At 50.1% G+C, this 20,418-nt stretch overlaps 1 protein-coding gene across 1 annotated transcript in view; it reads right to left on the reverse strand.

Annotated features, from left to right (window-relative positions):
* Positions 1 to 20,418, reverse strand: part of poln (polymerase (DNA directed) nu) — a 75,777-nt gene that overhangs the window by 15,789 nt on the left and 39,570 nt on the right. Inside the window, exons 17-19 of the mRNA XM_036551802.1 lie at positions 13,401 to 13,458; positions 11,531 to 11,608; positions 6,993 to 7,104 (exon numbers count right to left, since the gene is read on the reverse strand). Coding sequence (XP_036407695.1) covers positions 6,993 to 7,104; positions 11,531 to 11,608; positions 13,401 to 13,458 — 248 coding nt within the window. The remainder of the gene's footprint in view (positions 1 to 6,992; positions 7,105 to 11,530; positions 11,609 to 13,400; positions 13,459 to 20,418) is intronic.

Consider the following 20,418-nt stretch of genomic DNA (forward strand, 5'->3'; position numbering starts at 1 on the left):
ATCACCCAGGTCAGCTTTCAAGGTGTGAGTGTAGAGTGGGAGAGGTGTTTCACAGGGGTGCACTGAGAGCAGATTAGCAAAATATGCTCTCAGTTTGCCTCCCTCCCTCCCTACCACACACACACACACACTCACACACGCACACACGCACAAACGCACGCACACACACACACACACACACACATACGCACTCACACTCTCTCTCACACACACACACACAGACGCACTCACTCTCTCTCTCACACACACACACACACACACACACACACACATACACACTCACACACTCTCTCTCACACACACACGCACTCACTCTCTCTCTCACACACACACACACACACACATACACACTCACACACTCTCTCTCACACACACACACACACACACACACAGACGCACTCACTCTCTCTCTCACACACACACACACACACACACACACACACACACACACACACACACAGACGCACTCACTCTCTCTCTCACATACACACACACACACACTCTCTCTCTCACATACACACACACACAGTTGCCTTTTCAGGGAGTCATTCTTCAGTGTTTCCCATTTTGTCTCACTTTGGTGTTTTTTCTTTTATATTCCCTGGAAACAGGGCACTGTAAAGTGTTTTGTGACACTTTGATTGCAAAGGGTGCTACACCAAATTAAAGCTGATTGACTGATACACACTATTTCTCCCATACACAGACTCAACGTCAAACACATATACATACACACCCTCTCATAAACACACAAACACACTCTCCCACCCACATAATGTACACGCTCTTTCTCTCATATGCACATACACACACTTTCTTCATCTCTCTCTCTCTGAGACACACTCACAGACACACGCACACACACACACACGCTCGCGCATGCAGAAAGCCTCAGCAGGGGCGTGGGGCACTGAAGGCTGTGATTAAGCTGCTGCAGACAGATTCCTTTTGAACTCCTCCATCGGGTCCTGGAGTGGGAGTGCTTCACACTTGTCAGGGAAGGTCTTCTGGATTCAAGGACAAACTGCTTCAAACAGCCCCACCCCCATGCCCCCCGCCCCCCCTCTGGGTGGAGCTCTTTGAAATATGCTCATCAGCTCTCTGTCACTCTCTGGGAGACGACTTTAACGTTGAAATCAAACAGAGGGACAATGCCCGAGGAAGGCCCTGTCTAAATGATGGGGAACCTGCCTGCTGTTTCACCGTGAGCACAAGGAATACAGAAAACAGCCTCCACCTCCTCTTTCCCAAGTGGCCTCATATCGTCTCCTCCAGGATTCAGCAATGACCTCATAGCCCCACCGGTACCCCTCATATTCCCCAATGCCCCTCATCCAGACGGACTTCCCAGGCCTTTATTCCTCTGTTACTCAGAGAGGAAAGGAAAGCTGATTGCCTTCCTCAGGGCTCCAGCTGCAGTGTGGGAACACCATAGCAGCGGAGTGAGAGCCGCTCAAAAGGCTACACCTTAATTCAGACTTCGCTCAACCTTCAAGACCGCTGCCAATCTCGTTTCTATGAGGCACACACTGATCGCTGGGTGCGTCGATCGGGCAGTAGCGTGCTGTGCGCTCCCTCCCAGGAGACGCCGTGAGGTGCGTTGATGCTTCCGCTCCACGCTGCCGGCCTGTGATGGCCCAGCGCTTGTGTCCCTCGCGCCCTGTCACATGGGCTCTGGGGCTGTGAGCCACACGGCCACACAGGGCCATGTCCGCCCTCATCAGAGGCGCTGTGTCTCGACGGCCCGGGCAGCTCTGTGCGGCCGGCTGGTGGCTGCGGCCGCGCCACGGAGCGCTGACCCGTGAGACGCTCCCGCCCCGCCAGGCGAAGAGGAGGGCAAAGAGGAGGGGGGGGATGGGGGGGTGACGGAGCAGGAAGCGTGGCTGGCGGTGACGGCGTCACGCAGTCCCGGCCCTAGACAGCAGCCAAAGATGCGATGGCGGTTTGAGATGACATGCAGACAGAGCTGCGGCCGGGCTCCGACCGGGAGCTGTAGCATCGCATTAGTGTTAGTTCAGCGTTAGCTTGGAGTCGGAGACGGCGGCGGGTGCCAGGAGGGGCCATCGGAATAGGGGACAGGGGGGTCGGGGAAGGACGGACGGGGTGGGAGGGGGCACGGCGGGTAACCACGGAGGAGTCCGGGTGCACATCCCTGTGACAGCACCCCAGAAGCAATGTCAACCCTCACGTCAGGGACAGCGGCAGCCGGGAGCCCCGCGGGGCCTGCTGAGGACATGTGAGGAGATTTGGGGTTGCCCATGGTAATAAAGCGGCCGAGCACTGCGGCGATGTACAGAGACTCCGCTGTCACTCAGCGCTGCAGGGAAGACCGAGGCTGAAAGTAAAACAAAAGGATGGACCGGGCAAAGGTGAAAGACTTGCTGCCACACATTACGCTTTGGAGTACTGCGCTTTAATACTCTTTAATACAGCGGTCACAATGCACAGACGGGCTGTGATGATTTCAAAAGCACGCTGTCATGGTGGACCCAAAGCGAAGAAACGCAACTGCCTGACCCATGAAACTAAGCTGCGCGTCAGAATGGCCAGTGCCTGAATATTTTGTCGGAGGCCTGGCACGACCCTGCGTGGGGGACTGATGGGGGCATTGGGTGACAGGGGCTGCCGGGCCTGCTGTCCTGGCCTCCTCTGTGCCCCTCCTGCCGAACCTCTCGCTCCCGCAGAACAAAACAGCCACCAGACACACCCCTCAGTACAGCAGAATTGCTGGCTGTCATTCTTTGTCCTTTGGGGACTGGTCATCCCACAGATCCCCCACCACCTGCCCTATAAGAGTTCTGCTCATGAAACCGAAAAACTCTATCAAGTGCAATCAACTCAATGTACCCCCCCCCCCCCCCCACTTCTTTTTTTGTGTGCACACGAGGTGCTCGGAAAGCCACCCATTTAAGAAAGGGTAGCATGCTGGTCTATCAGAGCCCTCACCTCCACCCTACCTGAGAGCACTCATTCGCCCTTTCCGAACTTCACCGCACCTGCTGGGTGCAATTACTCTCCCCTGAAGGTTCTCTCTCACTCTCTCCTGGAGCTCCCAACAGATTATTTTCCAAGTCTTGTATCACTTTGCACTGTTGGGATTTTGCCATTGCAGGGTTTAGACTTTTTGCTCAGCGCTTGCTAAGGCGTTTAACAGCCAGTTCTTCAGTCTCTCCCTCTCTCTCTCTCTCTTACTTACTCTGACGGAAGATTCAGCTCCTGTATTCAGCACGTCCCAATAAAGATTGAACTGACAGGATGATTACAAAAGTGTTGAGCTAGCAACTGTGTGACATTCTGCAGGGAATATTGACCAATGAGAACGCGCATGCATGTGTGTCTACATGTTCCATATGTATAACAGCTAGAGCAGAAAAAACAACAGCAGTGACTAGCCAGCAACGGCTTTCTATCAGGTATTGACTAAAAACATTAAATTATCATTAAATCTCATTAAAAAATCCCATCAAATTCTCTTCATATTGAGAGAATTTTGAAGACTTATCGGTGGCTCCCATGGAATGCTAACCCTCCCTGGTTCAAAGCATTTACATCACATTTACGCTTATTCATTTGGCAGACGCTTTTATCCAAAGCAACTTACAAGTGAGGCAGAGTATGACACAAGCGAAAAAAAAAAAGCCATAAGGAGGACAGCAGGAACTGTAGGGAGACACACAGAGCACTCTCACTTTGTGGAAGCCTGTCTCCTCAGCGCTTCTGCTCGGACTCCTGGTAAACCGCCCTGCTTTCCACACACTTAAAATGCTGCAGTGTAGATGGTGCCAGGATTCCCGCCACATTAACCTGACACGGAGGTTGCGGAGGCCTTATTAGGCAGTGTCAGGGAGCTGCTCTGAAACGTGCCCAGGATTAGTGGGATCGGGCACTGCGGTCTCCTTCACTGGCTGGCACACAGAGAGCTCACTCACCAGCCCGCATGTCTGTCTCCCACACGGAGAGGCTAATTATCTCTCCCCCACAGTCACTGTCCTGATGATGATAACATGACACTGTCTCCCTCTCTCTCTCGCTCTCCCTCTCTTCTCCCCCTCTCTCTGTCTCTCTCTCTCTCCCCCTCTCTCTCTCTCTCTCTCTCTCTGTCTCTCTCTCTCTCCCTCTCCCTCTCCCTCTTCCCCCCCTCTGTCTCAGGTGCCTCTGTCCCTGGGGTGAGGCAGACAGATGGGTACATCAAACACCGCCACCTCTCTTCTGCATCTCAGTCACGCTGTTGTCCCGCCGCACAAAGTCTAGCTACTGGAACCTGATCCTCCCGCACAGAGCCAAGCTACAGGAGCCTCACACTCCTTAACAAGACATGACCAGAGCCTGACACCGACTTTACCGAGCCAAGCTACGGGAATTCCAAATCCCCTTGTTCAGAACCTGGCTTCCTCTTATCCCTGAATACAGCCTGGCTACAGGAACATTGGCTCTTCCACACAGAGCTGGGCTACAGGAATATTAGCCCTGCTGCACATCACATCACTTCACTTTCCCTTTAGGCCACAGGACTCTCATCTCCCCCTGCCAAGAGCCTGGCTGCATGGATGTGATCCTCCGCACAGAGCTGGCAACAGGAAATCCCCCCATGCATTATATTCTAGCAATATTATCACTATGCAGAATTATCGTAACTGTTGTGAAAAGACACACCATGATGGCCGGGCTGACATGGGCTTAGCCTGGCAAATGCCCACAAAGGGGGCAGAGAGGTGATGCTCAGGGCAGAGGTAGCAGAAGTCACAAAGGGTGAGAAGGCGTTAGAGATTAGCAGCGATGCAATCAGCACCCCCTGCTGGACTGGCACTCCGCACCCAGACACTGCAGGACCGTGGCCCCGGGAAGCTGAATATTTAGGACTTATTACTCATTTTCATCAATATGGTGCCAAAAATGGAACACCAGTAAAAGGAGGAGGGCCAGAGAAAGAAGGGTCTGCAAGAGCAGGGCTCCCTCAGCTCCCCCTGCTGTCTCCTTTAGCTGCGGCTCTGCTTCCCGAGGAGAGACACGAGGCGCTGTGATGCCTGCTCTCCTTTCCGCTGCCAGCAGACATCTCCCCTGAATCTACCCCAGCGGTGTTACCGGTTCGAAGGGAGCTGGGCAGAGGCTGCGGTTACAGGGTTTAGAGATATGAAGGGCTGGCCGGATCGCTTGCCTTCTGCCGCCCACAGCAGAAGGGCTGAACGCTCCCCACACAAATCTCGCATGTAATTACCACAGAGGAGGCTGGCCGCGGGGTATAATAACGGAGACAATAGAGAAACGGCTGGGAACGGACACACTCCGCTCTGTCAGTTGCGGCGGTGGTAGCCATGACAACGCAACCGCGAGCATGCGGCATTTAAAATATAATGCATTCTCCACTGACACCGAAGCAAATTACACCCATCCCCGCTGGTGGACCACGAAATGCAATGCGTTTGCATTCTTTTACCTCTTCAGGGCCAGAGAGGCTTCAGAAACGACCGGCATCAATCACTTCCTTACTTGCACCAGAGACCTCTGAGAAAACAGACATGAAAACGGTAAACCCATTGTAGATATGCGACTGAATTAACAGGGAGCGGCTGAAGCAAACACTATCCTTCAGAGGAAAACAGGAGCGCGGGTTTCTCACAGCTACGGCGGTGACTGAGTTGGAGGCTGTCAGCCGAGCTCGGCTCCGGCGCCGGGGGCGTGGCAGCCTGCTGGCTCCCTGAAGCCGCCTGCAAGCGCACACAGCGGCCACGCCCACGCATCCGCGCACCCGGCATCACTGCAGGAACGGGAAGAGGGCACGCTTATTCCCGCCCGACGGAGAGCGCCACGACAGAGGCAGATGCCGCACGGGAACTGAGGAAGACAGCACAGAGAGAAGGCTGTGTCACTGTGCCGCCAGTTTGATGGGAGGAGCCAAAGGTACGAAAAGAAGAAGGAGACACCTGTCAGAACCCCCCCAGGGAGGAAGGCAGGAAGAGGCGAGTGGGTGGATGTCTAGTATGCCTGTGGCTCCCAGTATGAGACAAAAAGAAAGAAATTCTCTTGTGATTGACACAGCCCGGGGGTGGGATACAGAGGATGAGAGAGAGAGAGGGATAGGGCTGTGGGCAAAGGGGCACAAGCAAGCCCATCTCTGGACACAAAAGAAAGAAAAAGGCATGACTGCATGGAAATAAGAGCTTGAGTGACACAGGAAATCATTCAACTCCAACACTGCTGTTCTACAACATTTCCTAACATAAAAACGGCGTCAGGCAGGTTCCAGCAAACAGCTGGGAAAGATTATATGCAATAGACATGAAATAACTATGAAAAGATACTGATAATGCACTGTTCGTGGAATTTCATCAGTGTTGTGTTAGTTCTAGATCACTTTACACAGTAAGACATGGATAATTAATGCACAGTAAATGAGAGGAGGCTGAGGGAACTGGGAGAGGCACACGAGTGATGCAGGAATTTGAAATCAGATAATGAGAGAGATACAGGGAGTCAAGGATAGTAAATGAGAGTGATACAGGAAGCTGAGAGCCATTAATGAGAGTGATACAGGAACGTGAGAGCAGATAATGAGAGATACAGGAAATAAAGGTCAGTAAATGAGAGAGATACAGGAAGCTGAGAGCCATTAATGAGAGTGATACAGGAACGTGAGAGCAGATAATGAGAGATACAGGAAATAAAGGTCAGTAAATGAGAGAGATACAGGAAGCTGAGAGCCATTAATGAGAGTGATACAGGAATGTGAGAGCAGATAATGAGAGATACAGGAAATAAAGGTCAGTAAATGAGAGAGATACAGGAAGCTGAGAGCCATTAATGAGAGTGATACAGGAACGTGAGAGCAGATAATGAGAGATACAGGAAATAAAGATCAGTAAATGAGAGAGATCCCGGAAGCTGAGAGCCATTAATGAGAGTGATACAGGAACGTGAGAGCAGATAATGAGAGATACAGGAAATAAAGGTCAGTAAATGAGAGAGATACAGGAAGTATCCTCAGCAGCTCTCACCACTGTGAGGCCAGCATGGTGAACACATCAGCGGTGGGGTCCTGGAAAAGGCGCAGCAGCTCGGGGTCAGAAGTCAGGTGAGCCAGGAGTCGCAGCTCCACCTGGCAGAAGTCTGGGACACAGAGGGAATGACATCATCATCATCATCGTCATCGTCATCACCCTCTTCAGAATAGCCCTACACAGAGAAAAAGATGAAAAACCTGAAGAACACCTCCGAAACAAAGCTATTAAAATACAAACTGCAGGACAGAGTCACGATTCGTTTATCCCTTTGTGCATTTGCATATTGTTACCACGTGCACTGCATACAATTACCCTCACATTGTTTATGCAGAGAAACACACGAGAGCCCGGCTGCTGCAGTGACACGGCCTCAAACTTAAACTCATAAAAGTTTAAAATTCAGTCATCATCTGCCTCAGTGATGCAGCTTTAAGGGGAGAGCTGAGGACAAATACAACTCCCAGCACATGCAGAGAGAGGTAAATGGGTTATATTTAGGAAAATCAGCTCAGCTTGTAAGACACATCAGCTATTAGAATCTTTGATGGCTGGAAACCAGACAGACGACACGACTATAAACCTTCCACTGATGAGGCTGAGTCTCCGCTCTGCGCGCTCCGCTCTGAGGAGACGTCTGGAGTATTAAAAACCTATTTGTTCGGGTCAGTTCTAAAAAGGGGGGAGGGAAACTGCCAGCAAACTGACACACAGAGGTGAGAGCCCCCCCCCCCCCCCCCGCCGTCCGTGACAAACAACAAATGAAGCACTCTCCCAGAGAGATGACGCCAGTCCACTCACCTGGACCTAATGACATCACAAGGGGTCATACTTCACCTAAAAACACAGCGGGCACACAGAAGCACACAGAGAGAGCACCTGGGTACCGTCTCATTCAGACAGACAGAGAGAGGGAGAGGAAGAGAGTGACAGAGGAGAGACCGACACAGGAAGAGAGAGAGGGAGAGCAAGAGAGGCAGAAAGATGCTGGGCTAAATTAAAGGCAGAAAAGTCCAAAAACAGAAAATCAGAAAGCACGGCATCACCATTATTCCTAATTTATACCACTGTATGATTACTGAATATCATACCTATTATCACCATCCATTACTATCCATTTCATTACATTTAATAAATAGCCTCTGCCGGCCAATACAAAGCCAGTCTGAACCAGTACCGTACTCACTGGACCGCAGCTGGTACCCCCCCGGCCTTCTCCTCCAGAAGATAAGGAACACTACTCCCCTCCCTCAGATAAAAAGAGAATATCCCATCACCCTGTGGTAGTCACCTGTAGTCACCTGCCCCACACCTCCCCTCACCCCCCACCCCACACAGTGCCCAGATAATGCGCTCCCTACTCTGCAGTCATTTACCTTCACTGCCCTCATTTACAGGGTAAAACATGCCAAATGCCCCCAGGCCTCAGGTGTAGCATCTATAGAAAGCAACAAACCACTGGAATGTAAACGGGTTAAAATGTTGCAACCTGGGTGCACTTCAGCTTAACCGTGCTGGTAAGTCAACCGTTGATTAAGAGTCTGTTACACACTCGAGTGGAACTGGAAATGCCAGCTGGAACGGTCTTCAGGTGTGCCCCATACTGTTTTGTTACACAACATTTTAGGAACGCCTGCACCGCATCACCACGCAAAAACATGACCGGCGAGCGGCACGGAGGCAAATTACCGCGGCCGCTCCAGCACAATGCGCCAGGTGGCCACGAGGAGATTGCATGCAGAGGGGCTGCTCTGTAGATGGGGGGGAGGGGGGGTATTAGGGTGCATGCACACTGAGTGGGTTACAGCCTCCGAGTTCAGCCGGATTTACTCCCAATCACGCCAAGCAGAAGTGGCAGCGACTTCCTCTGGGGGACGCGGCGCGAGTGCGTGAGGTCACCGCCCGGGCTGCGCCCCGCGCGTGGGTGCGGCACGGGGGAGCAGACAGCAGACAGGGCTAAAATTGGGCACGATGCCCCTGCAGCCTGGCACATACTGACACCCATCATCACATCAGAGAGAGGGCAGGATGGGGTGTCCCGGAATGATCTATACCCATCAGCTCATACTCTCAGGCACCCTTGCAGGATGGAGGGGCGAATTAACCCTCAACTGCTTCAGGCAGAATATCCTATATTACCCCTCGGCTGCCTCAGTCACAGAATATCTTACAATGCTTACTGTTGAGGGTGGCATCCAAGTTAACCTCTGAAGCAGCTGATATTCTTTCTCTTCCTTCTATTCTTATTCTAAATATAGAGATAAACTTTAACAAGGATTAGATCTTTTCTCCTCCATTCTCCCACACAACAAAAAATCCACTCTCGACTTTATGAGCGTTCCTATTGTTGACTTTAAAAGGACGCGGCGAACATTTTGCCTCAGGTGAGCCTTCATCCCGGCATGTCTCACTGCAGTTAGACTGAATGCCCCACTTACAGCGTATACGTCGTACCTACGCCTGGATATTCTCCGAGACCAATTCACACAGACAGGTATTACCAGAGCTGCAGAGACAGCACATTGATCAAGGATGAAATGATCAGCTTCTCGTGTGTGATTTAGACCCCAAACCATCCCGTTCAAGGTCCTGTTCTGCTGTCCAGATAGACTCCCTGTCCACTTGTCATAGATGACCGATGGGTCCTGTCAGTTAGGAGGTGTGGAATGTGAGGTGACCCTCAGTTTGGATCTCTCTGCTGATAATACCACACCAGGTTCCAGTGGGATTGCATCACCTCTTTCGTGCTTTTAATGATCGCACGTATAAATCAAATTCAACGAAAAGAAAATCCATTTCCCCTCCCATGTAATTAAATTGCCTGTAAAACGTCTCCACGTATAAGGTTCTGCTCTGGCAAAATGGAGATGGAGAGCTCTATTTATTTTTTTGATAAAGTATGTTTCTAAATATATCTCTATGTATATTTCATGAATCAGGTCACATTTCACAGCACTAGGGTTCTGACATGACTGGACCAAGGCTGTTATGGCAGTATATCTGATACGCGTTCAGAAGCTCAATCCGTGGGTTTGTGCGTTAAAAACACCACCAAATGTCCTCACATTGATTTTTTTTCTAAATTTCTAAAAATAGATATCCAATTGTCATAAATAATTCATACAAATCCTGTCTCATTTCTCACGGAAAAAAAAGGCACAAGCAGGATTTGTCAGCGAATCCGTGATGCGGCCCTTGGCCTTGCAAAGCCCTGGGACACGCCCACTCTGTGGTCTGACTTAACCTCCTGAAAATGCCGTTTCCTTGAGTGGTGGGACGGCAGGGGCAGATGGGTCCAATGAGATGTCTCTGTTGTGCTGCAGTTTCTCAGGGAACATGCATTATCCGCAGAGGGTATTGATCGGGAGGGCATTGAGCTGACCCTGCGAGCTACCAAGTTCCTGTTAATGCGAGAATAACAGTTACCGCTGCAGAAAACTGCAGCTTCCCATTTCCAGCATATATGCTTGAACTGTTTTCATGACAGAAAGTAATATGTGATGTGTTATTTATTAGAATTAATAAATTTTAGAATTGTTTTACAATTATAATGTAAAATAATATAATACCAAAATATTAACATATTAAAACACTAAATATTCTTATATTACTAAAATATGAACATTAAAATAATATAATATGTATTATGTAGACAAGCAGCCCAGCTGGTTAAAGCTGAAATAATCCTCAGTGGATCCTTTTTCTTGTTTTTTTTTCCCCTTCATGGAAAAGATATCGTCCATGAACTGGATGACCGGGACACAACAGGAAGCCATTTTTCCACTGTCGCTCAAAAAGGGGACTCTCATCCCGATGTCACCCCTGGGAAGGGTATCGGAGGGACTGGCCCCCAGCGAGGTGGCCAGGGTTTACTCCACTCGCTAGGGCTTGCCAAGGTGAGGTCAGGCCGTTTCCATGGCATTCAGCAGCGCCTGCCCCGTTTTGACACTGGTCCTCCGATGCCCTCACGCCCAGAGCCTCCCTCTGTCTGCAGGCTGCTGTTTACATAACTCCGCCCTGAACGAGCCCCGCTGGCCTCGGTGTCTCTGGAACTCAGCTCTGCTGTCTGATGAAGGACAGTTTCGTGCAGACGACCGTCCAAATGCACGACAGCGCACTTATGAATTCCCCCTCCGCGTGTCCACACAGAAGGAATTAGCCGCCATGCCAGTATATCAAATCATTAGCTAGCTGACTGACTAGATTGGGGATTAATGACTTATTTAGAAGCTTGCTCTTCAGGTGCATATTTAAAGTCGACATCCTTTAGAGACACACACTTCCTTATCTGTATTCACAAGCAAGCAGGCTGCTTGGCAGTCACTTTGAATTTAATTGCAACGTGTTTGTAAAGCTGTGCCAGTATTTTTCTGACTTCTGTCACAAATTCTTTTAATATGCTTGGTATTAGCATCTTAGTCGCTGGAAAATGCAGTCGCGAGTTTGAGAAACATACTTTTTGTGAACCCTTTTCTCTTCACAACATGGGGATGTTACATTGTTTTCTTCATCAGTGGATGACATGTGTGACCTACCAGCAGCGACAAAGGTCCAGCCCTCTCGGGAAACGAACATATCACGGGGATGGACTGCCACCGTTTCTGGATCCTTTCCTGCGGAACCAAACCAGACTTATTTTAAAAGCAGTGACAACAGGGAAACACAGCAGACCCGACTCTACAGAACCAAACACAGAATGTTTCACGCTGGCACCTTTACACGGAACACAGTGACCAGTAAACTCTCCTGAATCTTACTAAACCTAACTGCACATCAACATCGAAGGTGGGAGTTTGTCTTTGATGATCCCCGATGAGCAAAAATGTCATCAAAAATCACAAATATTTCCTACCCTGCTGTACATACAATATAAGGGAGACTAAACTGCATTACCATGAAGGTCTGTCTCAGAAGAGCTTGTATGTTAACCTGTACTGCAGACCGTCTTCTCCCCTGTGTACTAAAGACTGAAATAAATGGTACATAGCTTCAAACAACCAAAAAAGTCCTATGTTTTACTCCAAAAAGGTTAAAACAGTAGAACAGTAGGTGCCGTTTTACATAAGGCCAAGCAACCTCCCATTTCTCAGTATCTGATTGGGTACTCCTCCAGCTGCAACAAGAGTCGGGCCCAGCCTGTAAGAAAATCCCCTCACTTGTGCTGTAATTAATTGGACATTCTATAAATACGACTGGTATGAGAAGTTAACTAGGGGATATCTCTTCTGAAATTACACGCAGAAAAATAATTAAGCTCTTTTCTGTCAAGAACCAGGAAAAAAAAAAACGGTATGTAGAGAATGCAAGTCTGTTGTTTCGTAGGTCCTAGCTGGCGCAGGCCTGAAGGCTATGACAATGTTTAAAAGCACTGGCCAGTCTTGGACCTCTGCCAATCCTCAGGCTGTGAAACCAGCCCCATCCATCTCAATGACAGCCCTTTCGCATTACCGGCATGCAGAGAAACCTTACTGTTATATATTACCCCCTGAGCAACGGGGAGGGGGATGCACCTTAATTAAAGGTGATTAACGGAGGGGGCGGATGGATTTAGCGTTGTCCGGATCACCCCGGAGCCCGATGGCGCAGTGGAATGGGGTGAGTGATGGAAGGGGAGCTGGGTGGTGGGTCTGTGAGGGAATTGACTGGGGACAGGGGGCTGTTGCCAGGAGCCATGAATCATTCCCCTCCACGCATTATACCGAGTTTGCCCACAGTGGAGGGCCGCTCCCGTGCAATCCCTACGTGAGGAATGTGACTGAGGGGGACAATCTTGTGGGGGGGGGATACAATGCGTATCCAGCGGCAACAGTGACTGGAATGACTGACAGCGATGCGACTGTTGCCCAGCAACGCAACTAAGCATCCAATTCCAACCAACAGTGGTGTAGACAGAGACCTGCCGTGGTCTGTATAGCAAACAGAGGTGTCCACAGAAAGGCACTTTTTTTTTTTTTTTTTTTATAAATTTGCATTTGCTAAACACTGGAAAATTGCATGTGTAGTAGAATACTGTTCTGTTGAACTGTCTTGGTTATAAAAAAATGTGAATTTTTGGTGGTCCTAAAAACAGCTGCTAAAAACAATTTTGCGAAATGATGCAGAACCTATTGCTTAAAAATCATTCTTTTTTAGTGTGTATGAGCATGTGAGTGCGTGTGTATTTACTTGCTTGCTCCATAAATATATCAGGGTTTAATGAAAGATAAATATTAGCCGTAAATTCACCATTCTCATTAAAGTTTTTTTTTTCCCCGTTGAGTGACCTGGAAAAAGTAATAAAGAGACCTCCTTTGCCTTCCCTTCTTTTGCTCTGTGACTCAATCATTCACCCCCCCCCCCCGTCTCTCTCAGATACAGTGACATTAATGTCAGCCGTCGGTACAACAGCAGTGCCGCACTGTTTACCTTGGATGTGCTGCTTCTTGCTGATCTGCACCGGCTGTCTGGGGAGGGCCTGGAAATTCTGTGAAATCAGTTTAAACACAAACGAATGCGACTCATCAAAGACTCTGCAGTTTCCACTCCGTTCTGCTTTCAAAGGTGCGCACGAGACACCAAGGCAGCGCACTGACAGCTCGGGCATAACAGGTAGATGAACATGCGACTCGGTGAGAGCTGTATAACATAAGCACGAAAGACAAAGTAAAATGACAAAGCTCACAATGTACCAAAAGGCTCTTCACTTTTCATAATGATGATGATTCAGATTTTTCTCAAATTTAGTGAAAGTTTTTTCTTTTTTTTTTTTTTCCAAACTGATGACAAACCTCACAGAAGGTGTTGAATTTGAGCATGCATTGCCAGGACGTTAGATTGAAGCTGCAAAAGTACAATGACTGTGTCATTCTGAGGAGTTCTGTTAAAGATCTGCCTCAGCTGTGGAAAAAGTCACAGTGACACTGTGGCTATGCAAACCTCGGTAGGGATTGCGGTGTGCACACCTGCATGGACATGCAGGTAGATTGAGAATGCACCAGGGACCAGACCACAGGTCACAGACAGACACACAAACCTGATCAGAAAAGCAGTCCACATGCACAGCTATACGCCGCTGCAGGAAGGAGGCTACCGGACACTTTGAGGGGCACGAAGCAGGTGTAGACTGCCGCGCTGTACAGCAGCTAAGACACCTGGTCGCTGCAGAGACTCCAGCCCCCCCACGTTGTCTCCGGAATCCGAATATGCTTACACAGGCTGAAATCAGCGCTAACGCGGAGGTCCCGCCTGGGTGGAGGATCACTGAATCCCAGAGGGCCTTCCCCGCTTCAGCACAGCGCTGGTGAGCCCTGGCAGACACCTGCCTCAGCATCGCCGCTACCGTCAGCTGCAGAGCACAGCGCACCGGAGGCTTTCGCTTACCAAGTGCGGGAGGGGAAGCATGGCGCTCCAGTGTCACTATGTGTCCACAGGGGGGTCAGAGAGGATCCCGCTTTGCCCTCCACGTCCCAAGGTGAAAGCCGCAGTGCTGCCGCTGCAGGGTGTCTTGGTGAATTCGTTACAACGCAGGGGCGGCCAGCCCTCCCCACCCCCACGGGACCCCCTCCACTGAGGGTAAACATTCACTCATCAGTGGCCACCTGCACGTCTCTCTGACACCCTTGAGCTTCTCTCTCTCTCTCCCTCCCTCTCTCGGGTCTTTCATTCGGGTGAAATGATTACAAGTGCTCTGTGCTGTACATGAAAGGGCAGCCCATATTCCCTGCTAACACAATGTGCTTCACTAATTAAAGCATGTGTAGATTCTGGCAGTTAAGTGATAGTGAACAATGATGTGCATGAAATGGAAATAAAGCCGCATTGTCATTGAACGTGGATGGGTTGCTCAAGCGTTCTCCCAGCCAGAGTAACTTTGATGGCCAGGGAAGAAGACTTAACCGCTGAGTAAGGTGCGAGACACTATGTGCACTTATAAAACTAATAGTAGTGACACAAATCAAAGCTGGTGCTTGGCTTCCAGGTGTCCGTCTAAAGAGGACTTTTGTGATAAATATCTTAACCAATCCCATCCATGGACATCCTGACCAATCACAGATCTGGCCCTGTAGCTGGGCTGCTGCAGCTGAATGGCTTTAAATGAAGCTGAGGGGGCCCAAAGAAATAAACTTTCCCTTCCGAAGGGCCGCATTGGCACACCCCAGCCTTTGGGACCTGCCCCATTAGCGCCGTATTGAGTTTTCTGAGGAAGCGCTTTTAATAACCTCCACTCAATGCTTATTTTTCCCCCTCTCATCGATTTGCTCAAGAATAATAAATAAATAAATAAATGTAAATATAAAACATGGCTCCACTTACAAAAGAAAGAGGAAAAAAAATGCATTGATCCAGGAGAGTTTCCACTCAGCTTATTTTTTTTTTTCTTTTCGACTAAACCACATTGATCCAGAAAGGGGAGGGGGGTCAGGGCGGTGTCAGTGTTGAACACCTCCCTACACACCTCCCCCACAATGACGATCATCCCTATCAGACTCTGTAAGGCTGTTAGGAGTTCCCCTACCTCAATGCCCCTCTCTGCAACCCTCACAACCTCACACCCCGACACCAAAACAACCGTCAATAAAGAGTGCTGCAGCGAATCTATCACTACCCGGTTACTTCCTGCTGACCCTGCCGTTTCTCCCCATACTTCCTGGAAAGGCCTGAGGTAACGGTGACATCAGCAGACGAGCTGGACCACAGCGCTGCACAGAGGCCCTGCTCTGTGAGTGCTCTCTCTAGAATACAACAGCAGCTGGGAGATATTTTTTGAGAGAGGGGGTGGCGAGTGCACACATCTATTTATTTTGTGAAGCGGCGTGCTGCCAGGTTGATTTTTCTGGCCCTTCTAATTTGGAACTCAGCTATCTGCACATAGAGCTGATCAATTATTCATGTAGTCTGTCAAGAGAGGGTGAGACAGCAGTGAAGCAGGGGGACTGAGTCGCATACACACGCACGCGCGCGCACACACACACACACTCGCACACACCCATACTAAAAGACGTGCAGAAAATATACATGCCTTGAAAGCAATCCTGCATCATATACTTGGGAGCATGTTGAGCTGAGAGGGGACTGTCATACTAATTTCAATCTGACAAATATCACAGGATTTGCAGTATGTACAGCGCTGTAACTTATGCACCACTAACTTATACAGAGTGTATGTCTTTTAAGTCCAAAGGCACGAGGATCGTGTTGTAGTGATGCAGCAGTTAAACTGAAGGCATTTAATGTCTTTCCCTCTGCAGAAGTGTGATTTCCCCTGCTGTGTGGTGATTCATAGTGTAAAATCTGCCTGGTCAGCTTTCCCATCATGCACTTTGCGCCTCTCACAGCAGAAAGGCTCACACAGAATGCTTTCCTGACAGCGGGGAGCCATCTGATCAACCTGCAGCTTCCTGAGCTACGGCTCACAGACGGGCGCACACACACTCAGCGCTCTGTCACACACACACGCTCACACACACACACCGAGCTCTCTCACACACTCACGCACACGCTCTCACACACACACCGAACTCTCTCACACACGCGCACACACACACACACACACACACACACACACACACACACACTCAGCGCTCTCTGTCACACACACACGCTCACACACACACACCGAACTCTCTCACACACACACACGCACACACACACACACACTCAGCGCTCTCTGTCACACACACACGCTCACACACACACACCGAACTCTCTCACACACACACGCACACGCACACACACACACACACTCAGCGCTCTCTGTCACACACACACGCTCACACACACACACCGAACTCTCTCACACACTCATACACACACGCACACACACACACTCTCACACACACACGCACACAAACACACACACCGAGCTCTCTCACACACACACAAACACACACACACATACACACCGAGCTCTCTCACAAACACACACACACACACACACACCGAGCTCTCTCACACACACACAAACACACACCAAGCTCTCTCACAGACAGACAGACAGACAGACACGCACACACAGAGTTCGCATGCATGCACGCACGCACGCACACACACACACACACACATACACACACACATGCACACACACACACACCGACCTCTCTCACACACACACAAACACACACCAAGCTCTCTCACAGACAGACAGACAGACACGCACACACAGAGTTCGCATGCATGCATGCGCGCATGCACGCACACACACACACACACACACACACACACACACACACACACAGGGTGCTGCAGCAGACACAATGCTGGGCCGGAGCTGAGGGAGCGGTGCCAGGCTAACAGAAGGGCGGGCTCCGCCCCAGCGAGCCTCTCTCCCGCCCCACTCCTCCTCAGCATATGCTGGTGCAGAGCAGAGAGCCAGGCCCTGTGCCCCCGGGGGGGGGGGGGGGGGCAGCCTGAGTCAGCAGGGAGAGCATGGAGCCACACCACCAAGGAGCGGAACACGCTCCATCACCCCACCCCAGCAACCCTCCTTACCACAACAAGAGCCCCACGCACTCTTTACACAAGCAAGCACACACTGACGGGAGGGAGCGGGAAAGGGCCAGGGAAAGAGAGAAAGAGAGATGGAGAGCGAGGACAGGGAAAGAGAGAGATATAGAGGGAAAGAGAGATGGAGAGTGAGGACAGGGAAAGAGAGAGATATAGAGAGAAAGACAGATGGAGAGTGAGGACAGAAAAAGAGAGATATAGAGGGAAAGAGAGATGGAGAGTGAGAACAGGGAAACAGGGAGAAAAAGAGATGGGGCGTGTGGCCAGGAAAAGGGAGAGATAGAGAGGGAAAGAGTGATATAGAGGGAAAGAGAGATGGAGAGTGAGAACAGGGAAAGAGCAATAGAGAGGGAAAGAGTGATAGAGAGCGAGGGCAGGCAAACAGAGAGATATAAGGATAAGAATAAAATGGGAAAGACACAAAAGAGAAAGAGCGAAGAGGGGGGAGAGGAGGAGACGGAGATGAAGAGAGGGAGAAAGAGAGCCAGGGAGCATCATCAGGGTGTCGGCTAATCACTCTCTGACAGGGGGCTGGGGGGTGGGGGTGAGGCTGCACTTATGCATAGCTGCTGCCCCTAAAAGACTTCCTGCCATTGCACACCACGGAGGGAGAGCCAGAAACACTGCGGGCGCCAGCGCCTCTGCGAGAGAGCAGATTAACGCCGCTCTGGGAGGAACACGAGCTTACCATGTTAATACCACCGTGTTCTTGGTGCCCTGTGTGAGGGATCCGCTGATGAGATGAAGGGAAACAGAGAGGCTTTGGCTGCACTCTGTGTGACTGGGCACCCCGAGCGCTCGGCTCGTGTGTCTGCGCGGCTCAGGTCAGCGCAGGTGAACCGCTGCCCCGGGACTGTGCTGTTCCCCTGCGCTGCCAGACACCGAGTGTAGAGGAAGGGGGAGGGGGGGGCGAGGATCTGGGGTCAGCCCCCTCCAACAGTGGCCAGGGCACCGGCGTGTAACCAGAGGGTTGCTAGCTCAAGTCCCCTGTTTTGCCCCTGCACACATATTTGATCACTGTGCACTACTAGCAATGTTAAACATGAAAGGCACCAAAAATGTGTTTCATATTTTTGCAGGTAAATGAAAACACTGACTCATCATTGGTATATATGTCATCCAGGATAGAAAGCGCTGCAGTTCCTATGTAGGGTACACTACGAGACACTACACACATACAAACAAACACATACACACACTCACACACACACACACACATACACATACACACACACACACACAAACAAACTCATAAGGAGTGTCACAGCAAGGAACCCAGCAGATCTCAGAGGGGGGGAAGTAGGCCAACTCGGCCATCACCTTCGGTCCCTTCCTGTCTGTCCTTGTCTGCGGTGGACTTCCTCATGACCCACATAGAGAGCAGGAGAGGCTGCCGCACACACCAGACCCCAGCACCACTGCACAACACAGGGGGCCATTCCAGGCTCAGGGATGGGGCGTCCGAGGGGAACAGCGTCTCGAACGCGAGTCGTGGACCTCGTGGTGACCTTTGAAGACCCCGCACAGAGGAGCTGAAGGGGAAGGAGGCTCACGCCGCCCTCTCCTTCAGTTCACCTCGTCCTGCCGAATCCAGACAGGGTCCCCCGAAACACCGGCCCAGACGGAGCTGCGTCTGCTGTGACACAGATTCCACAGCAGCTGCGGGGAGTTACGCTACGCGCCGAGGCAGCCGACGCACACCCTCCTCTTACTGAAATCTACAAAGAGGGTGTGCTTCACCCTCAGTGCTGAGTACAGCTTTCACACGCACTCACTCCAGAGGGACGCTAATATTTGGATGTAATGGCGTTTCTTGGGTGGCCATCTTAGCTGCAAACTTTCGGGAATTATCTGGTGAACGTGGCGAGTTAGAGACTCTCAGTCCCTAAGCAATGAAAACTGATGTGAGGCACATGAAAATGAGCTTTACAATGCTGTGTATTACCTTAAAAAAACCACCAGATGTACTGTATCTTTAGTTAGGCTTTGGCATTAATGATCAAATATATAAAACTGCCTCTACAGAAATGTCTGAGCACGTTCGCATCTTTCTCTTGGTGGGTGTTTATCTGGAGTTTCTAAATGTGACACAGGTAACAGAGAAAGCCGAACCATATACTGTAAATAAAACGGCAAAAAAAAGCTGCCACTTTAGCTGTGACGGAACAACCACACTGCCGAAACGTTTGGGAGTGTGAGGCACTGCTGTTCAGCGCTCACCTTGTCAGCGGTTCAGCCTTTTGTAATTAATTTCAGCACTTCCAAAGGCGAGACTATTATTAGAACAGGTGCGTTACGGGCGTGGTTCTCTGTCTCTCTCCCACTCTCTCTGCCTGCTTTGGCCTCATTCATACACTAAATGTGGTGTGTCAGTTCTCTTTCTCTGCTCCTAATACAGTATACAGTTCATATAGTGGTTAGAAGGACAGCCATTCCTGCTAGAAGCAGGCAGCGAAGCCTGTTTGTTGGTATTGCTGTCTGATACGCTAATGATCAAGACCATGTAACCTCTCCATCCATTAGCTGCACGTTTAACACTGAAGAGACCTCAAGCAGTGATTCCAGGGGTTCTGTGATGCTAACAAGTCCTCCAGTGTCCGTAATGTGAAAAAACAACCTCACACCCAATGTGTCAATGTTGCCTCTACTATTCACAATCGACCCTCACGTTGGTATGTTCTCATGACAGTATTTCAAGAAAGAGTCCTGTTCTTCGTACAGGCAGAGTGCAGTTCCTCAATACAGATGCCAAGCCAATGAAAGGTGCTTATGAATGAGTCCTTTGTCCCTCAGCCTGTGGACTGCGTCCCCCCACTTTATTAGATGGGTTGAGCTGGAACATTCATGTTTGGTTTTCCGTAGTGGTTTGTGTTCAACTCGTGAGTTCAACTAATCTGCAATGACCGAAGATAAAACTCCTCAGCAGATTTCAGGGTGGTTC

Source organism: Megalops cyprinoides, chromosome 18 (genome assembly GCF_013368585.1).
Source record: "Megalops cyprinoides isolate fMegCyp1 chromosome 18, fMegCyp1.pri, whole genome shotgun sequence".
In the NCBI taxonomy this organism is placed as follows: Eukaryota; Metazoa; Chordata; class Actinopteri; order Elopiformes; family Megalopidae; genus Megalops; species Megalops cyprinoides.